This window comes from Accipiter gentilis, chromosome 8 (genome assembly GCF_929443795.1).
Source record: "Accipiter gentilis chromosome 8, bAccGen1.1, whole genome shotgun sequence".
Lineage (NCBI taxonomy): Eukaryota > Metazoa > Chordata > Aves > Accipitriformes > Accipitridae > Astur > Astur gentilis.
Window position 1 is genome coordinate 11,052,034 of NC_064887.1, and position 18,735 is coordinate 11,070,768.

At 51.6% G+C, this 18,735-nt stretch overlaps 1 protein-coding gene across 8 annotated transcripts in view; it reads right to left on the reverse strand.

The window, feature by feature from the left end:
* Nucleotides 1–10,845: 10,845 nt before the first annotated feature.
* MAST2 (microtubule associated serine/threonine kinase 2) overlaps nucleotides 10,846–18,735 on the reverse strand; it is a 200,720-nt gene continuing 192,830 nt past the window's right edge. For all 8 annotated transcript variants that reach the window (XM_049807804.1, XM_049807811.1, XM_049807803.1 and 5 more), the window contains 3 exons: nucleotides 18,062–18,198; nucleotides 17,644–17,831; nucleotides 10,846–16,950 (listed from right to left, as the gene is read on the reverse strand). In XM_049807804.1, the coding sequence (XP_049663761.1) occupies nucleotides 14,873–16,950; nucleotides 17,644–17,831; nucleotides 18,062–18,198 (2,403 nt within the window). In that variant the 3' untranslated portion in view covers nucleotides 10,846–14,872. The remainder of the gene's footprint in view (nucleotides 16,951–17,643; nucleotides 17,832–18,061; nucleotides 18,199–18,735) is intronic.

The window sequence follows — 18,735 nt, forward strand, 5'->3', positions numbered from 1 at the left end:
CAGTCAAGGTGGGAAATCCGAACAGCCCCTCGGCTGCGTGCCTTCCTCCCAAACCATGCCCCTTGCAGAGGACCCGGGAGCTTGCACGCTCAGGTGGCCTTTCAGACACCCCAGACGATGAGGATGAACATCTTCCTCCCGACCAACCCCCATACTCGCTGCATTTCCAACCAGTTTTTCTGTCACGGGCGTAAAATCCTCTCCCCCACCCCAAACGCGGCGGGAGGGGACGGGCTCCCCACCCCAGCTGAAGCCGTGCCCAGCTCCAGGTTCTCCCCTCCTGCAGCACAGGGGATGGTCCCCACGAGCCCGTACACCCACACTGCGTGGGGTGAACGTGACACCCCGGCAGGGCAGGCAGGCCAAGCCTCCCCTGCCCACATCCCAAATATTTTTAGGCAGCAGGAAACACGCCTTCACTGCCTCCAGCCTCTGGCGCAGGGTTGGGAGGAGACGTGGAGAAATGGAGTCAGCCCTGCGAGGCTACCGCTCCCCTGTGAGCCTGCAGCCAAGGGAATAAAACCACCCTCCTCCTCTTCCTCCTCCTCCTGGCCCTGCCAGCCGCCTTCTGACGGATGTTGCCTTTGGATGGGACCCCTCTTGCAGCCCAGCTGCCGAAAAAACACCGCGGCGAGGCCCGTGCACCCGCGGGCCATCTGGAATCCATCGCCGGCTGCTCACAGGGACGCCAGCCAAACCCCGGCCCTGCCGCCGCCGGCAGTGCTTTGCTTTTCAGGGGAGCACCTGCATGTGCAAAATGGTCTCCCCCTCCTCCCCAGCACCCGTGTCCAGCTGGAGCCCGCCGCTGCGCCACGCTGCCCCACCACTGCCACGGTGCGAGTGGGATGAGGGAACCCCAAACAGCAGCAGCCCAGGCCAGCCCCATGCTGGGGGAATGGTGCTTTTTCCCCCTGGATGGATGGGCTGGTGCCTCCGAAGCACGGGATGCAGAGGATGCTCCTTGCCAGCTCGCCGGGAGGAGCGGCTGGTATTCCCCGGGCAGAAATACGCTGCTCTCCCTCGAGCTGTTTGATGCTGTGGATCCCAGCCGTGCCGACGGCCAGTTGCAGCTCCAGGAGTCTGGAGCGGCCCTGGTGCACTGGAGCAGGGATGGGCTCTGGGATGGGGTTCCAGGCACCCCAGGGCATTTTCCAGCTCTGCCACTGCACCCCTGAGCACCCTTAGGTATATCCCTGCAGCCCTCCCCTATTGTGACCCATGAGCCTCGACAATATTTGAGGCTCATCCCCCTCTCCTTGAGCAGCAAATGCCCCATCCAGCAAACAGACCCCAAAGGAGCATCATCTCCCTGTACCCACGGGTGCAGCGCCTGCCCAAAAAGTCCCTGGTGTTCATCCCCGGGGCTGTCCACAGCCCCTGTCAGGGCAAGCTGCCCCTGGAGTTTTGCCAACACCTGGCCAGAGCATCCCTGTAGTGCTGGGGCAGTTCTGGCAGACACCCAGCTCTGCTCCCCAGGGAGCAGGAATTGGGGCAGAATGGGCCAGATTGCTCTGAATTTGGGGTGTGCCTGCAAATGCGTGTGCATGTTCTCCCCCCAGGCAAGACGACCCTGGCAGGCAGTCAGAAAAAGGAGCGCCAGCCCCACTCCGACTGCAATCTATCTCACACCAGCTCAAGCTGCCAAACCCCAAAGACCCCAAAAAATTCACACTTGGTCTCCCAATCCACTCAATATCACTCCTGTCCCACAGCCAGCACCAGCCCCTCTAGCGCAAGGATGAAAAAACAGGGCTGAAATGTGTGCGTCCCACAAAGAGGAGGGGTTTTCCCGGGTGCTAGATGGGGATTTTTCCTAAAAACAGAAAGCCTCACGCCACTGGCTGCGCCGGCAGCTGGCCTGACTCTGGTGGCTGGAGATTTTCCTGGGGAAGAGGAAAAGTGGGGCCTCCATCCAGCTGCAAAACAACTGGGTGGGCTGCCCTGATCTGGCAGCATGGTGCAGGCAGGGCAGGGGCTCGGCTGCTCCGTGGCGCTGGTCCACCACCATTTCCTTGCATTTAAAGGCTTATGTCCCCAAGCGAAGTTTTCCTTCCCGTGGCAGCAGCCGCGGCCCCACGGCTTTCTGCTGGATGGCGTCGCATCCGGCTGAAGGCTTGGGAAAGAGGCGAGGAGGGGGGGGAAATTCCTCTTGGCCCAAAGCGTTTCATGGCTAAAGCAACAGGGAAAGACAGCGCATGGGAATGCAGCGGCTGGGGGGGACATGGGACGGGGCACAAGGGGGTCCTGCTTTCCTCCTCATCCTCTTAATAGCCTCATCTTTTTAATAGAGAAACAGGGAAAGCGGGCAGTGCCGGGGAGCAGCATGGCCCCCCCCTCCCTAGATGAGCATCCCCCCCGCAACGGGAACATGCATCCCCAAGCAGCCCTATGGGCAAACCCAACGGCACCGGCAGGGTTAAGGAGCACCCTAATTAATGACAGCTCCAAAATTAACAACTGGCTCCAGCATCCGCATCAACTTCTATAATGACGGGTGAGGGCAGGAGGAAGGAAACAGGAGCCCATTTGCCTTTAAAATCACTGGTGAGCAGTCAAGCAGGGAAGAAGCCCGGGGTGGCACAGCAGCAAACCTGAGGCTGGAAACCATTAAAAGCCCATTTTAATCTTCTTCTTTTCAACTCCGGCAAAGCAGCCGTGGCTGTCAGAGGACGAGAGGATGGGGAAAGGGAGGAAATGGGCTTTTAATGCTGCCTTGTTTGCGGAAGGCGCTCGCATTCTGCTCCGGTCTGTTTTTCTTGGGGACTGATTGAAACTGTTCAAACATCCTCAGCGGAGCCAGGAGTGCAGTGAGCAGGAGTCAGGGCCAGGGAGCACCGGCCCCGGCGAGGTCCTGCTTCAGGTGTTTGCCTGTAAAGCCAAAAATCGAAGCCGAGAATCAGGGAAAGGTGCTGTCCTGGCACAGGAGCTGGGAGGGAGCAGGGTCGGGCAATGGAAGAGCACAGGATGAAGCCCCAGCAGCAGCTCAGCTCTGGGCTTGCACCAGGACAACACTTCATGTGGATGGCAATCCCTGGAAGCTGCCTCCTCCCAGGTATGCCACTCCTGCAATTTTTTTTTTCATGACCTCCTGCAATATCCACCTTTTCAGGGCCCTGGATCCATCCTTTCCCCTTCCCTGTTGGAAGCAAAGGCAGAGCCCGAGGCCCTGCTCCATCCTCCAGCCCTGCTCCCTGCAAAGCTGCTTCTCTCCTTCCTTCTCTCCCCCATCAGTAATTGGGAAGGGCTGGCGCTGAGGCAGCCCTTCCCCAAAGCAACCCCAGGCACTTTGGAGAGACGCTGGGATCAGCACAACCTTTTCAGCAGCTGCCACCCACGAGCTGGACCCAAAACCATGGGAGAGTGCAATGCAGAAGCAGCAGAGGCTGGAGGGCAGCATCATAGCCCTGGGTGCTGCTCTTCAAGCAAAAAGCATCTGAGCAGGAGCAGGCACTGGTTCCCAGTTTGGCAGGTGGCACAGAACTAGGATGAGGGCCGGCTGCAGCACCTGGCTCCCAGGAAGGGTTGGGGATTCGCAGCCAGCAGCATCCCTGGGCTCATTTTGATTCTTTCCCCTCCTGCCCAGGAAAATCCAAACACCACAATTTCTCACCACCCAGGGTTTTCCCATGGAGGCAAGTGGGGGAAAGGACTACATGAAATTTTATATTCTGGCTGGAAAATTTTCTGCTTGACAAAGTGGTTCCTGCAGAGCTGCACAGCCACCCCGTGTCATCCGGTCTCAGCCCAGCACCACCACAGGCAATGGAGCCCCTTCCCGTGGGGCAAACCCCAGGACAGCACTCTGGGGTGCTGTCCATCCCACCAAGAGCCCCGGCAAACACCTGCACCAGATGTGGGGCTGTGCCCCACCACAGTGCAGCTCCCTTCCCCAACCAGACCAGCAGCTCCGGGGAAGCATCCCGCATCTGGCAGAGCGAGGAGGTCCAGGGCACGGCACCCCGCTGGGACTGCACTGCTATGGGGAAACTGAGGCAGGGAGCAGGAGAAGATGTGCAAAACCCCCTGCATTACATCTGGGGTGTCAGGATCCGGCCCCAGAGAGGCCACGAGCTCAGGAGCTGAGCGGGGAGACAGATGCTGTAGAAAAGCGCCAGCTTAGAGGGTTAGCTGCTGGCTCTGTCCCAGGGACTTGGCTCAAGCTGGGAGATTAAAGGCAGCGAGCCGGGCTTGTTTAACGGGGAATGCAACCTTCTGCTGCCGGTGACCTGGGAGGGCAGCACCTTTCCCAGAGACCTTCTCCTCCAGGATTAAAAGGGGCTGCCAGAGCAAAGCCCAGACTTATTCCCAGCCCGGCGAGACCTGCGTCCTCACTGACAGCAGCGGTGGTGGCTTGGTCATATACTTTGAAGAATCCCAAGGGAAAACCCTCCAGGATGCTGCCCCCACAGTGTGCTGCTTGCAGAGCCTCCCAGGAGCCGGCTTTGGGGGGAATCCGGCCTTTTATTAAAGGGGAAGAGCTGGCTGCCAACAAGAGAGGAGTTTGCAGCCACCGGGCCCACAGGTTTAGCCCATCCTCCCCTGCATCCCTCCCTGCTGGCACTCAGTTCTCTTGCAAAGGGGCAGACCAGAAATATATATATATTTATCTATATATATTAGAAATGCAAGAGGATGCTAAAACCAGCAGCCAGAGCCACGGTGCAAGTCAGGCTTTCACCAAACTGCCCCACTGGAGGACTGCAGAGCCCAATGGAGCTGCGATGGGTTAAATATTGCCTGACCCAGGGAGAGCCAGGGATGCTCCTGGGTGAGACCTGGGGGAGCAGGATTCTCTCCCAGCCCAAGCCCATTGAGTTCAATGACAGCCTCGCACCTAAGAGCTCCCTGGGCGGCAGCGGCGTGGGAGAGCATCCCACTGCCAGAGAAATTCCCAGCCGGCCTTCCCAGCCAGCCCTGGCCTGAGGAAACCACAGGTATTTCAGACCAGAGAGGGGAAGGGCAGGAGGGAACGAGTTGCGCAGGAAAATGTAGCAGCTTGTGGGTGCTCCTGTCCCAGGGCGTCACCATCCCTGGCACGCAGCACCCACGTCACCCATCTTGCACGTCTCAGGACCGGGAGGACCCATGCTCTCCCCCGTCACCGCTGACCCCCTCCGCGCCAGTTTAACCCGCACGTCACGCAGCCCTCCCACGCCACGGCCACCCCCGGCAGCCCGCTGTCATGCCGAGGCCCCAGTTAGGGCCAGTGCAAATAAGCCAGTCGGCGGTGAGGATGCTCCCGTGGCCAGAGCTCAGGGGAGGCTGTTCGGGGGAGCCCTCTGACGCAGGCGCAGCTTAGTGGGATTAGTGGGCAGATGGACGTGACTGCGAGGCAGTCGCCTGGTGCTAATTAAAGAAGGGATATATTTAGGCACCCGGTTATCCCCTGCATTTCACTTATTTTTAGCTCCCAGGCTGCCAAGCTGGGGTGGCGCATGGGGAAGGGCATGGCCGCGGGGCAGGATGGAGCCGTCCCCAGCCGGTGCTCCCCACCAAAGGCTGGAGGGGCAGGGGGAGACCGTGGTCCCCAGGTCCTGGCTGGTGCTGAGCCCCCATGGGAAGGAAACCTCTGGCCGCACTGGCTGCAAAGGAGAAGGAAGCACTTTTTTTCCTGGAAAGGCAGGAAAATGGGTTTCAGGGAGCATAATAGGAGCATCTCTGCCCTGGATCCATCCACGAGCCTTTGCCACCACCCTGACCCCCATATCCAGGGTTGAAAACAGCCTTTTTGGCATCACCCAGCACAAAGTGCTGCTGTGTCCAGGGCAGAGGCAGCTCCCCTGTCCTTGAAGACCCATCCCTCCGTGGTGGCACTGGCCTTGGCAGCAATGCCACCGGTCCCCATCCCGTCCCTTGTTCCCCCGCTGCCCCTCGGCACAGCAGGATCGTGTCCCTGGCACATGGCTGAGCCCCCATCCCGATGGGCCGTCATCAGGTGTGGAGCTGGACTTCCTTGGGTTTTAAATACACTGTCAAGAGTGGAGAAACAGCAGCTAGGACAGAGCCCAGCACCCCCCAGCCCTTGTGCCCTCCTGGGCCAGAACAGCCAGTTAGTCCCATTCCTTCCCCCTTTAGCTACATTCCTGTAAGCGCTCTGGGGTTTGATATTTTGGGGTTTGGAGGTTTTTTTTTTTTCCCCTTTCCAGTATGAATTATTGATCAGGTCGCTGCTAAGCTTATTCCCCCTCCACGCCTCCTGGCTGCTGTGCTTCCCTGCTGGAGCAGAGGGTGGGGTAGGGAAGTAAATCAAAATAACAGGCTAATTAATGACCCAGAGAGCTGAAACCCAGCCGAAAGCCGAGCTGCTCCCGCTGGCCCGGGAGCAGGCTTCCCAGCAGCCGGGAAGTTTTGCAGGAGGGTGTTTTTGGGGCAGGGCAGGACTGCTGCCTGCAGCAGGTCTCGCCTCCCGAGCCAAGGCGCAAACAAGATTTCCCCTGGTCCCCTACAGACTGCTGGCTTTGCTCTGTTTATTTGTATTTATTTCCCCTGTGCGAGCAGAAAACGCAGCAGCTTGTCCCCAGCTGTGCGGGTTGCTCAGGCCTGGCTGTAAGTACAAGGCAGGATCCAGCACTAACACAAAATAAAGAGGTGATGATGAGTGAGCATCTTCCCCTCCAAAGAGCTGCTGTGCGGGATGATGCCAGCCCAGTTCCCGTAAGCTCCCAGCCCCATCCCTCCCCAGGGTCAGTCCTGGATGAAGCATTCCCCACCGTGAGCCAAGCTCAAGGACTAATACATCCTTGTGTTCCCAGGGCTCATCACCAGCTCCAAGCCCCAATGCTGCCATGGGATTCCTGGCCACCTCGGAGCCAAGCAGCATCCAGGGGTGGCCAAATTCCTCCTTAGGTAGCCCATCAGGTAAAGCCTCTTCCAGAGCAGTGAGGCTGGGCAGGTCAGACTATCACTCAATAAATTTCAGCTGGAAGAACCCCCCCCCCCCCAATTTGTTTATTTATTTAAATCCCATGACTTCAGGAGCAGGTGCCCTGCACCCTCGAGCCTGAGGAGAGTGGCCAGGGCCATGCCGGGCAATGGGCTCCCATCACCCCAGCTGCGGCCTGCCCCGGTTCCCTGCTGCCCATCAGAATTAGCCAGCCCGTTTGAGCGGGTTTACGATAATCATCAAATAACTCGTTCATTGACAGCATGTCAGGCTGAGAATACCGACTGAGCCCTCGTTTGCTGATTGCTAATTAGCTTAACATTCCTAATCCCTCATTAGTGACTATGAAGTAAACTCTGAAATATGAGGTCAGCCCTAATCAGCGTTTAAAATATAAAGCCCACTGGCACGTGATGGAGGTGGGAGAGAGGGGGTGGCTGCAGGCCGGTGCTGAGGGCTTCCATGCTCAGGGGGAATGAGGCCATGCAAGGTAGAGCCAGACATAAAGGGTTAAACCCTGTGGGGCCACGGATGTCTGCACATTGTCCCAAATCTCAGCCCCCTGCACGTCCCAGCTCCATGCTGGCTACAGACGTTGGCATTTGGGATGACAGTACGTGAGATGCCCCAGGTCTCTTCTTGAGTCCCATTCCTTGCTGTGCCCGGCTGGATGTCACCCCTGGGAACTCGCAGCATCCCTCTGCCACACTGAAACCTCTCGCTTTGGCCCCTGCAACCTGGCTTTCCCGGCTGGAAAGCCCCAGACGGGCCATCCCACTGAAGGGGACCCTGGTGTTCCCGAGGACGGGCAGCAAGAGGGATGGAAGAGCAATCGGTTGCAGTAAATACCCTCAGCAATGAGCACCACATCCCTGCTCCGGGGCTCTCCAAAGGGAAGGGAGGCGATGGGTTTTAGGATGGGTTTTAACCCTGGCGAGCTGAACGTGTCCAAGCAGGGATGACAAGTCCCAGGGTGACACATGTGACATCCCTGGGACAAATTCCAGGCAAAAGGACCTGCAGCTGAGGCTGACCTGGCCCTGCTCCCCACCGCATTGGAGGGATCGTGGGCCACTGGCTACAGGGGACGCTGCCACGTGCCGGCCCCCTGTTCCCACCGCCGTCCCCACCGGCTGTCCCCTGGCCCCGCGGGGTTTGGGCAGGGGCCCTGTGCCGCGTAGCCGTGGTTTGGTCCTGCTGCCCTGCCTCAACCCTGCCTGCAGAGTCCGTGGAGGTGCCAATCCCCCGCACAAATCCCCAAAGCCTCTTTCTGCTCCTGGATCTTGTTGTGCCAATTCTTGGGGGGCAGATGGGCAGCACCTTGCCACTTGCACCCTACACCCAAGGGTGGCTACAACCCCCTTGGTGTGTGTCCCTACTCCGTGGGCTGCTCCTGCTGCCTTTCGGCACTGGGGGCAAACCGGCCCCAGGGCTCCAAACCTGCAGGGTCTGGGGGCCTGGAGCTGCTGCCGTGTCTGTCAGGGGCAGACGCAGAGGTCCCAGCAGCGGCTTCGAGGGGATGGAGACAGCCCCACAGCTGCGGGACATGGGCGGGCGCCAACCCCACCGTGCCAGGCAAGGCCAGAAGAGCGAAGTCCCCAGGAAGGGGCAGAGGAGCATTGCCCTGAGAGCCTGGTTCTGCCAGTAAAGCCCCAGTTTTGCACACCAAGGCAGAATAAACTCATCCTCTCACACTGCTGACAGGTATCATTGGGCATCACCTGCCCAGTAACAGCTTTCCAGGTCCAGCCTCTCTCTAAACCAAGGTGGGAACTGGCACTTTGCAACCTGGTTCCCCTCTTAGCTGCAGCCAGCGTCTGGGCTGGGGTCTGAAATCACACGTATTGCTCTTCTGGCAGCCTGGCTGTGGGGAAACAGCCTGGGCCAGTCTAGTCTCACCTAAATCCTTGTGAAATCAAAGCTCACAGGAGCATCGTGCAGTTCACCTCCAGCACAAACCCTCCAGCGCTGGGGACATGCCCCTCGCTCAGCCCGACCCTGAAGGATGCTGCTGCAAAATCTCCCATGGGGTGACCCTTTCCCCCCCCCCGCCCCGCTCACAAGGCAGCCCAGCACTCCCGCACCACACACCATTTATTATTAATATTATTAAAAGGCCCCCAAAAAGGAGGAAAAGGCTTGCAGACGTGACAAGCCCCCCCCCCAGCTCGCAGGGCACAGAAAGCACCGCTGCTGCTGACGCCAGATTTTGATGGGGCAACGCATTGCCGTTTGGTGCATCCAACAGCAATTCCAGCTGCGGTTTCCATTGAGGGCAGGCTGTCAACAGTGGGGGGGGCCAAACGCCCATGCGGATTGCTTTGGCTTTCTCCCTAATTCCCCTCTTTGAAATTCCAGGTAAACTGCAGGCAGCCTGGCTGCCGGCCGCGGGACTTCGACCGGGGCCTTGCTCACACCCTCTGATCCTGGGGGAAGGAGTCAAATCTCGGTGTCAGCGAGCGGGCGCCGAAGCGCGCTGAGCTGCCCACGTGCGTGCCATCATTTAGGAGGAAAATGGCCCTTATTTGTTGCGGCTTAATCCTCTGGAAGAATAAACTGCTGTGGACTAAGAGCAATTTATTTCTGACTGGGAGAACCTCTACAGGAGGGCTGTGGACTTTAAACTTAACCCTAATTAAGCTCCAGCTAGTAAGTCCTAAAAAATGAGAAAAAGTGGACGTTCCCATGAAGATGTAATTTGAAAAGCTCTTGTTGCCACACCTCTGCTCGTCCCCAAGGACCGGGACCAAAGCAATGCCCCAGCCCCAGCCCTCCGTATCGAGGGTGGGTGATGCTCTGGACTCGGGCCGCAGGGCATGGCCAGCCCTCGCTCTGCGCCAGGTCCCTGCACAGAGCCGACAGCGGCTGCAGGAGCCGCGAGCCTTGCCGTGCCAAAGAAAGGCCATTTAGTTCAACGCCGCAGGAGATGTTAAAAGCGTCCTTTCGCTGCGTGCTCTGCGCTCCCATCCCTCTGAGCCCTGCTGTCCCTCTCCGCGTGGGCAGGAGTATCACTCTTTTATGAACCGACGTCAGCAATGACGAACAGTGGCGCGGCGAGAGGCTGCCGGCAGAGGCACTGCAAATCTCCCGTGGACGGAGCTGTGCTTCGCCCCCGATTTCTGCTCAGCAGCTTCTCTGGAGCACGGAGACACAGGATATTTTGAGCATCCTCGGCAGCAGCGAACGAGGCCGAGTCCAATCCCCCCAGACACGAGCGTCTCCCCAGCTCTTAATTTCCAAGGACAGCAATAAGCCTTTGAAGGCTTTTCCATGGGGAAGAGTGCACACCTGCAAATGTTAAAAGCAAATGGCTTTTTCTGGAAAGGTTTTGGGTGCCATATTATCAAGACAGCCTAAATAACTGGGTGCATAAGGGGGCTACGGAGCTCCTGCTGCCTCGTGCTGTTCGGTTAATCCAAGCCAGTGCCGTACCTGTGCCGCTGGCAGCCGCTGCCCTTTGGATTTTATTGTGCCCACAATTCATACACCCATCAGCTATTGTGTTCAATTGTGGTCAGTCACATCCTCTCCTTGTCTTGCTGGTTTCTTCTGTTGCTCAGCTAAAAGCTTCACGTCTCGTATGTTTTCACCCCTTTAGTAAGGACTGACCGCTGGGACCCTGTATTAGCAGGGACACGGGACACTATATACGTAAGGGGCTCTCCGTGGAGGATGGTAAATTCTGGGCTTGAGTTTCAAGAGTGGAAAGCTTTGGCTTATCCATACCTCTGGACCGTGGAGCACAAAATCCCAAATAGCCTGGCAGATTTACTCCTCCGATACCCAGATACTCTGCAGGCTATTTTCTGCCCCACCAAGCAGGCAGTTGAGCTGGCGGGTTGAAGGCACAGCCATCCCCGGTGCTGCAGGGAGAGTAAGGGGAGACTGAACAAGAGACACACACGAGTTTGAATTTATGTAAAAAAAAAAAAAAAAAAAAAAAAAAAAAATTATTTATTTTGGAGGAGGATTTGAACATCGACATGCAGGTACAACATGAATAAAAATTATTGCACCGCTATTATGTGGCAATTGTTCAAGTTTCTAAAAACACAGAAATTCCACACTTTCTCTTATCTAGCTAAGTGCTGAGTGACACAGCTTGGCAGAGCCCAGCTCAGGAGGTGCTCTCACAGCCACCTGGATATGATAATCGAACACAACGTAAACACACACTTCTGTCAAATCTTCTACTAGAAGTACAGAGTTATCCTTCACATCCAGTAAGAGAAAACCAGAGAAAGACTTTATCCTCCCCTCTTCGGAAGAAAAAAAAAATAATTAAAATACTCCAAATCACACCTTAATGCAAGTGTGGCAACCAAAACCACTGGTCACTCCTACTGCTTCCCCAGCAAGCGCTCTTTAGTACATTAGCAGCCAAAGGCCTCTGACATTGGGACCCAGGAGTGGCCATCACAATGCTAAAGTCTAATATTTACAATAAATATCATCCATTTCTCTTAGTTTGCAACAGTAAGAGACAAAGGGAAAAGTAACACTGAAATGAGGTATGGGGCAGGAATGCACCGGCTGGATGCAGAAGCAGAGAGGAGCTGCAGAGGCTGGAACCAGCTTTGATGCTGTCATCCCAGCATGGATGAGGAGCAGGAGACACATCCAAGCCGACAGAAGGAAAAAGGGAAACGAAGCAGGAAAGCAGCGTATTTGGATGGTTATGTGCACGGCTCATTCACCAAACACGCAGCACACGCACGCAACTTCTACCTCCCGCCTGTCTGACTCGGGGTTATCTATAGAGGCCAAGTTCTTGGCTTGCTGAATGCTTCGCTCAGATACCGCAGGTCTGATCCTGTCGGGGGGGAACACACTCTCGCTCTTCACACACACCTTTTCCAACATCTCGTTCCTCCCTGACATGTTTTGCAAGCTTATTTGAGAAGGTATTTAAGCAATTCTTAGCAGAGCAAGGAATAAGTCTTGCTGTATCTACCCAGTTCGTAAAAATTTTATCAAAAAAGTCTTTTTGCCCAAACTTTTTGCTAAGGTGCACCATATAAATCTGACAGAGGTGGAACCAGGACGATGGGGTACCTGGCACACCAAGGGAAATTGCAAGACTGACGAGGAGCAGGTGATATGGGGCTTCACTAGGATGCTTTCCTGGTAATGCCATTTGGCTTTGGCTTCCAAAAAAAAAAAAAGGGTTTTTTAACTTGCACTGATCACTTTCTGTACCGTAGCTACAAAAGAGGCAACGAAACACATATCTCGCCTCTTCTTTGGCCAATTCAGGCAAAAGCAGCGAAAGCTGTGACATAGCAAGGTTTTTCACTCCTCTTTTTATGCGTAAGAAAGGATAACTCTGCAATTCAGCACTGGAACCACCAGCTGCAAAGGGAGGGAGTCAGCAGCTAATAGAGCTGGTACCTTGAGAAGGTCCCATCCCAACCTGCGTGGGATGAGCCAGGTTACCCAGCCCTCTCTCCTAAGAGCGGTAGTTGGTTTTGCTCTTAGGTTTTTTAAATGCAGAGCCCTTCGTGGATGCCCCAGGAGCATCCTCACAGAAGAAGCTGTGTCACCACAAGGAGGAGGAAACGGGGACCTGCCACCCAGGGAACAGCCAGGTCAGACCATGCAGCTCTGGGCTCACTACTTAATTGATACAGAGAATTCCATATGGCCAAGGTTAGGTGCTCTCAGGAGAGAAGCTTGAGGCTTGTCTTTGTTATTACCACAGACTCAGGATGCTGAATCAATTTTTCACTATTCCTGTCCATTTTATCATATACTGCCAGTCAGACCTTGTTTTGCAGCAATTTTTTAGTAAATCAACCCATCAGGGAGAAAACCAGCCAGATAAGTACCAGACCCTGCCAAGTCTGTTCCTTACTTGCTATTGCTCCAAATCAGCACAGAATGATGCTCAACAACAAGAGTGCTTTGAGAGGCTGGAGATACCCAGGACCCTGACAAGGCAGTGGAAATATTGTGGTTTATAATTGCAAACCAAGTGTATACGAGTAGCCTATGAATTCCAGGAAAAAGAGCAAAGAGACAGCACAGCAGGCTCTGCTCTCAATACCGTCACAGCAAGATTTATTAACATGTTATCTGGGAGAGTTGAGGCTTTGGTTAGTGTATTAACAACACCATACATGTTCACACAGACACACGGAGTAAACACTCATTTAAACATGTTTAAAAAAAAGCTTAAACCAAACCAAACCTTGGTCCAGAAATGAAATCCAAGCAGCCAAAACCAAGTATATAATGGGGGGCAACAATGGTTATACAGAAAGAAGTAGGGTGAGATTCCAGAGATTTTTGTGATTTGTGGATTGAGCTGAAATCCAAGTTGAAAGAGATGGAGAAAATATATTCCTATATAAAAACATATTTGCATTAAGGGGAAGCAAATCAAAACTTCAAGTTCAGAAAAAGCCAAGACAATGAAGAAGGCGGCAGTGTAATGAAATCAGACCAACAGAGACAGGTTTTAGCTTGAAATACTGTTGCACAGTCATTCTGCTTCTAACAGAGTAAGCCAGTGAGCAGGATACTAGACCTTGCGGGTGATGCGCAGGGAGATACACTCAGAGAAGACTAGAATAAAAGCTGAGCACAATCTGGGACAAATGACGGGAGTGTTCATTGAGAGGAACCTTTAATTGGATGAAGAAATGGCTTACAGTGCTATAGGTGTCACCACTTGACACATTTATTGGTATATTATTGTTGATCTAATCCTCAGCAAAGAGCACTGTTACCCAGAGTTGGTCACACTTAAAGCAAAGCAATGTCTAAACCTAAGAGCAAAGAGTAATTTTTTAATGGAAAGTGACCTCAGCAGTGGAAATGATCTAGCTATCAAAGCTGAAATCTTAAAATATCACGTGTTTTGAAGTCTGCTTGCAGCTTGTCCACAGAACTTGAGGAGCCAGAACTCTTCATAGGTTGTTTTTTTAGTTTTTAAAACGGGCAGATTCAGAAAACTCAGCAAGTTTCCCAAGCCCCAATTCAGAAATGTTAAGGAACACCTTAAAATCCCTACCTATTTAGACCCACCAAGAGAAGGAAAAGTCTCCAGAGGTCATTTATCATTGAGATAACTTTGCCTGAGACACACTGGAGAACACGCAACTACAAATTTCTCTACTTTAAAAATGAACCTACAAGGTGCCCCTCTCCTGGGGTCATTTATTCTGAGGCAGGGCAAGTTATGAATTGAAGCCAGAGAAAGGAAGATAAAACATTGCTATAATTTTAAAAAGAGAGGGAAAAGTTGCCATGTGTCCCATAAAGGATATGTGAAAACAATCCCCCAAAAAACAGCTTACGGATTGGAGATCTCTTTTTCTGATAATTCCATTGAAAAATACTTTTAATTGGTTTAAAGAAAGACAGGGATCGCTCTCTGTCTGACCTCTCCAGCCAAGTCCCTTGCCTCCATATCCTCTAAGGACGCGTGCAGGACTGGGAATGCACACGGTGATGAAGAAACCTTACAAAGAGGGTTTACAGTTCCAGAATTACTTGCGGACAAGAGACTATTTTCTTCTCCTTGTCAAAGGACAGCAGATTGTAAATTCAAAGACAATACTTGAAATTTGTGAATTTCAGTGGCATTTCAAAGAGAAGGTTGAAAAGCAGAGATTTTAAAGTAAGCTGCCTTTTTTGTACTCAGAATTTTGGGGATCTCGAATAAATGCAGGATTAGGGGGAAGGACACAACAGACCCTAAACTCAGGCAACATAAAAGGTCTGGAAGGGAGAAAACTCAACAAACTGTTTCTTAAGCCCTGCTTTAAAGATACCCTGTTCTAAAGAGACCTCAAACGGCAAGCATTACTGTGTACAAAAATAGAATAGCAAGGATGAAAAAACACAAAAAACAGTATGAAAAAAACCCTCCCAAAAATAGATGTACACAAGTTCTATTTTATATTAGTGTATATTACAAAATTCAAACATGCAGTCTCTATTTTGAATGTAGAATGCTCCAGTCCACATGTACCAGGGATGCTGCTATGTTTTCTTTACAGCACCATCATGTGACAGGGGAAAGTCTTGTGTTTTTAACTGATTTCCAACCTCTTTGCTTTTTGCTTGCGTGAGAGTCCCTTCTTTACAGGGCCTCGTGCTGCCATCTGGCAGAGGAGAGGCTCTCAGAGCTGTTTGTCCAAGAGCATGAGACAACTCTTTTGATGGAGTGATTTTGCAGCTACCTCCCAACACTTCGGACGCTTTAGCACTGCAAAAAGTTGCCTCCTTTTTTGCCACCACAGGACACGTTGCCTCCCAGGGCTTTGCTGAGTTTAACAGCTCGGCGCAGGATCCGCTCCTTGTGGTCAGACCGTCTGTGCTAGATAGTTTGGCTTTCTCTTGACATGCTCCTGCTTGTGATGTTTCCTGCCTTTTTTGTTTTGAATCTCTCTCTTCTTTACAGGAGGCACCCAAATGGGGGAAATCCTTTCTCTTTTCCACCTCTCCGGAACCAGACAGACTGAGCTTCAAAGGGCCTAATACGCTCTGAGCTAGCGGCACTAACTGAGACACAGAGAGAGCTCTTTCAATAGCACCGGGGACGAGGAGTGTGGAGGATACAGGACCTGCTGGGCTTGTTTTGCTGGCGGTTGAAGCACTCTCTGCCTGGGATGAACGGGGTCGCTTTTCAGTACTAGGACTTTTTGGGGATATTTCGCTCGTGCTTCTAGGAGACAGAAATGAGGTGCTGTGCTGTTCTGCAGGCTGAAGCGTCTCCTTGTGATCCTTCTCACTGCGATCCGTGGGCCTTACCGAGAGAGGAGTGCTCACGCTTGCTGTGCACCATGAAGAAAGTGCCAGCAGAGGTTTGGAATCCTGTTTTTTCTGACTGTTTTCTGTTAGCAGAGGGTCTTTCAGGTCAAGCTTACCACACAAGGCCCCTGAAGAGTCACCTTCTTCAAGTTCCAGGAGTTTGATAGATGGGCATTGTATATGTTCTGTGCGATCTATTTTTTTTTGAGTACTTGCACTTCTCCCTAGGTCTTTGATTGCTTCAGAAGACTTGTCTTTTGGACCAAAACACTCAAAAGTTTTGTTTTCTGGCAATTTATGTTCCTTTGCAGTTGTTTCTGATCTTAGGAATGGCTTTTCTGAATTAGCTAATTTTTCTGGAGAAGTTCTTGGGAGGACCTCTGATGGGGAAGGGTGCACATCGATTTGTAGTGGCTCTGAAACAGGCTTCGCTTGTTGATTATTTCCCTTCTGCAAATCTTCTGTACCTTTTGGATCTTCAGGTAGAAAGGCATCATCTTCGATACTATCCTTGCTTTCCAATTTAGATGAAAACTTACTATCTTCATTAAAAGAATCTGAGCCTTGGTCTCCACTGTCAGGGGGCTTGTCCAGTCTTCTCCCATCCTGACTATCTTCTGAACCATCATCTGTTTCATCTTCAGAAGAATCTACTTCTCTGATGGCCTCTTGCTTTTGCAGAGACTCCCTCCTCTCCACCCTGTCCTGTCGAATAGCACCCAACTTCCGTGAACCCGGCTTCTGCAACATCCCTTTTTCCGCTAGCCCAAGTTTGCTACCTGTTGTTTCATTTGCAGATTCTTGTAAGCTCTGGAGACTAGGATCCCTCTGTAGCATCTCCTTCTTAAATTCAGAGTGAGAGATATCCAAGCTATGCTTACGTGAGGAAGCCAGCTTCTTCTCAGAAGAGGACAGCGAGGCAGCCAGTTTCTCAGCCGACTGCACTCTCTTTAGCAAAGGAGACCTGGGGGGTTCAGCACTTTTGGGGCGAGAAATCTGTCTCACCAGCGGTGGAGAGGAGTGTAGTTTTACTGGAAAAGACTGAATAATACTGGAGCTGCCAACTGAGTGTCCAGGTAAAGGAGATGGGGAGCGCTGTGGTGATGTGGACTGTGGGGTTGGTGACGGAGTGTGAGCTAATGGTGACAGCGGGATGTTTCCTGCAGATTTACGCCTTGGAGATCTGTACTGCCTTTGAAGCTTTGGTGCTAGTCCATGCAGAGAGCTGGGTCGGATGTGTCCAGAGCTGGCTGGAGAATTGGGAACACTGGAACTGGGAGAGCTGCTCTGGGAAGAATTGCCGCCAACTTAAAAGAGGGGGGGAAAAAAAAAAAAAAAAAAAAGACTAAGAATAATAATATATATATGGCCATTAAAACAAGTTATTGAAAATAAGACATGCAAAGTCAAGACAAAACGCCATGTTACCACAAAGCACTGCAGTAATATTACACGGTAATATTGCATGGCTTCTGATGGAAAATTCACATCATTGTCACACAACACCAGAATATGGTAAGAAACACTCTGCTATCAGAACGTTTTTTCTGGAAAAAACCTCCAAGCAGATAAACCATGTCTTTCATCACTATTCTCAAGATGCAAATCTCTTTATTCCATCAGCTGATTCAATTTTCAAATACAACTTTGCCACACTGTTTTGATTCCTTTTCTCTGAACTAATATAGAAAATGTGTCAAACTGCTACAAAAACATTGCAACTTACAATACACATTTGCATCAAAGTGAAAGGATGCTGTTGTACAGCAAATGCATTCTTAAAAGGATGTATGGATTTTCATTTTTAAATGAATCAATGAATGTGAATACATCCATTGTTAAGGTAATCGACATCACAGCTGTCATTTTACTTCACAAACAGACCTACTACCTGCTGCTGTGTATTTTACTTCAAAAATTAATCAATAAGCAAAAATCTTCTCTAAGTTTTTTCTGTTTGTGTGGATTTTGGTTTTGTTTTGTTTTGTTTCTTTTTTTACCTGAGTGTACAGACTCGGGAGTGGATCTGTAACTCTGTGTTGGTGACCGAGGAGACAGGTTGTGAGTTGGAGAGCCAGGCACACTTTCTCCAGAAGACAGAGAGCGGTTTAGTGAAGATAAACTCCGGCTGGTGTGAAGTAGCGATGCTTGTTTAGTGATCTTCCTCAACAAAGAACTCTTCTTCTTACTGTGGAAGAGCATTCAAAAGTTGTTTACAAGCCCAAATGATTTATTTACCTTTATTGGCATATTTCAGTCAATTTTACGGCACAGTTAAAGAGAAAAAGAAAACAAAAAGAAAAAAAGAACTAAAGGATGTACCCGCTGATATACATCATCTGCAAATTGATTGGACAAGATCTCTCTTACATTATCTTGGCTACCATTTAATTTTCACAGGGAAACACCAAAACGAACCTTTCCTGACCATCCTTAGTTTTGCTCTTCTTGTTCCTACGAGCCATCTTGGATTTGTAGCTGGCTTTTCGAGCTGGACCAACTTTGATGGATGTGTTCTCAAATGGTGTGGTGGAGATGGACACTTTATTTCCACTCTGTCAGAAACAAGACACATGAGACATTGCTTAATGCTTAAAACGTGGCTATTTGAAGCAGATCTGCAAGCTAAGCAGGTAGGCTGCTAGTTTATTGCTGCCTGCCATTTTGTAATCTTTTGTCAAACTCCATTGTCCCCTTTGCACTTCCACCTATCATTTTTTAAGGAATTGCTGAGAGAGAGCCCTTTAGTCAGGCTTTCACAAATTATTAGCTCAGATCCCAGCTGGTAGGTAAAACTTCCCAGAGCAGATAGGACAGCATCTGACCTCTCCCACTGAGATCCCAACTGCCTCAAGTTAATACATGTAATACTTGAAAACTTGAACAAAGTGATATTCCGTCACCAATCCTATTGCCAGTGCTCTGACTGATGGCAGATGTGAGCATGTAATTTATCTATCACGATGAATCTGCAACACAGAGCATGGCTTGTCTCACTCATCTTTAAAAAAAAAAAAAAAAAAAAAAATCCTGATTGCTCCTCTATTTGCAATCCCAAACACTTCTGCCTCTTGGAATGGTCCAAAACTTCA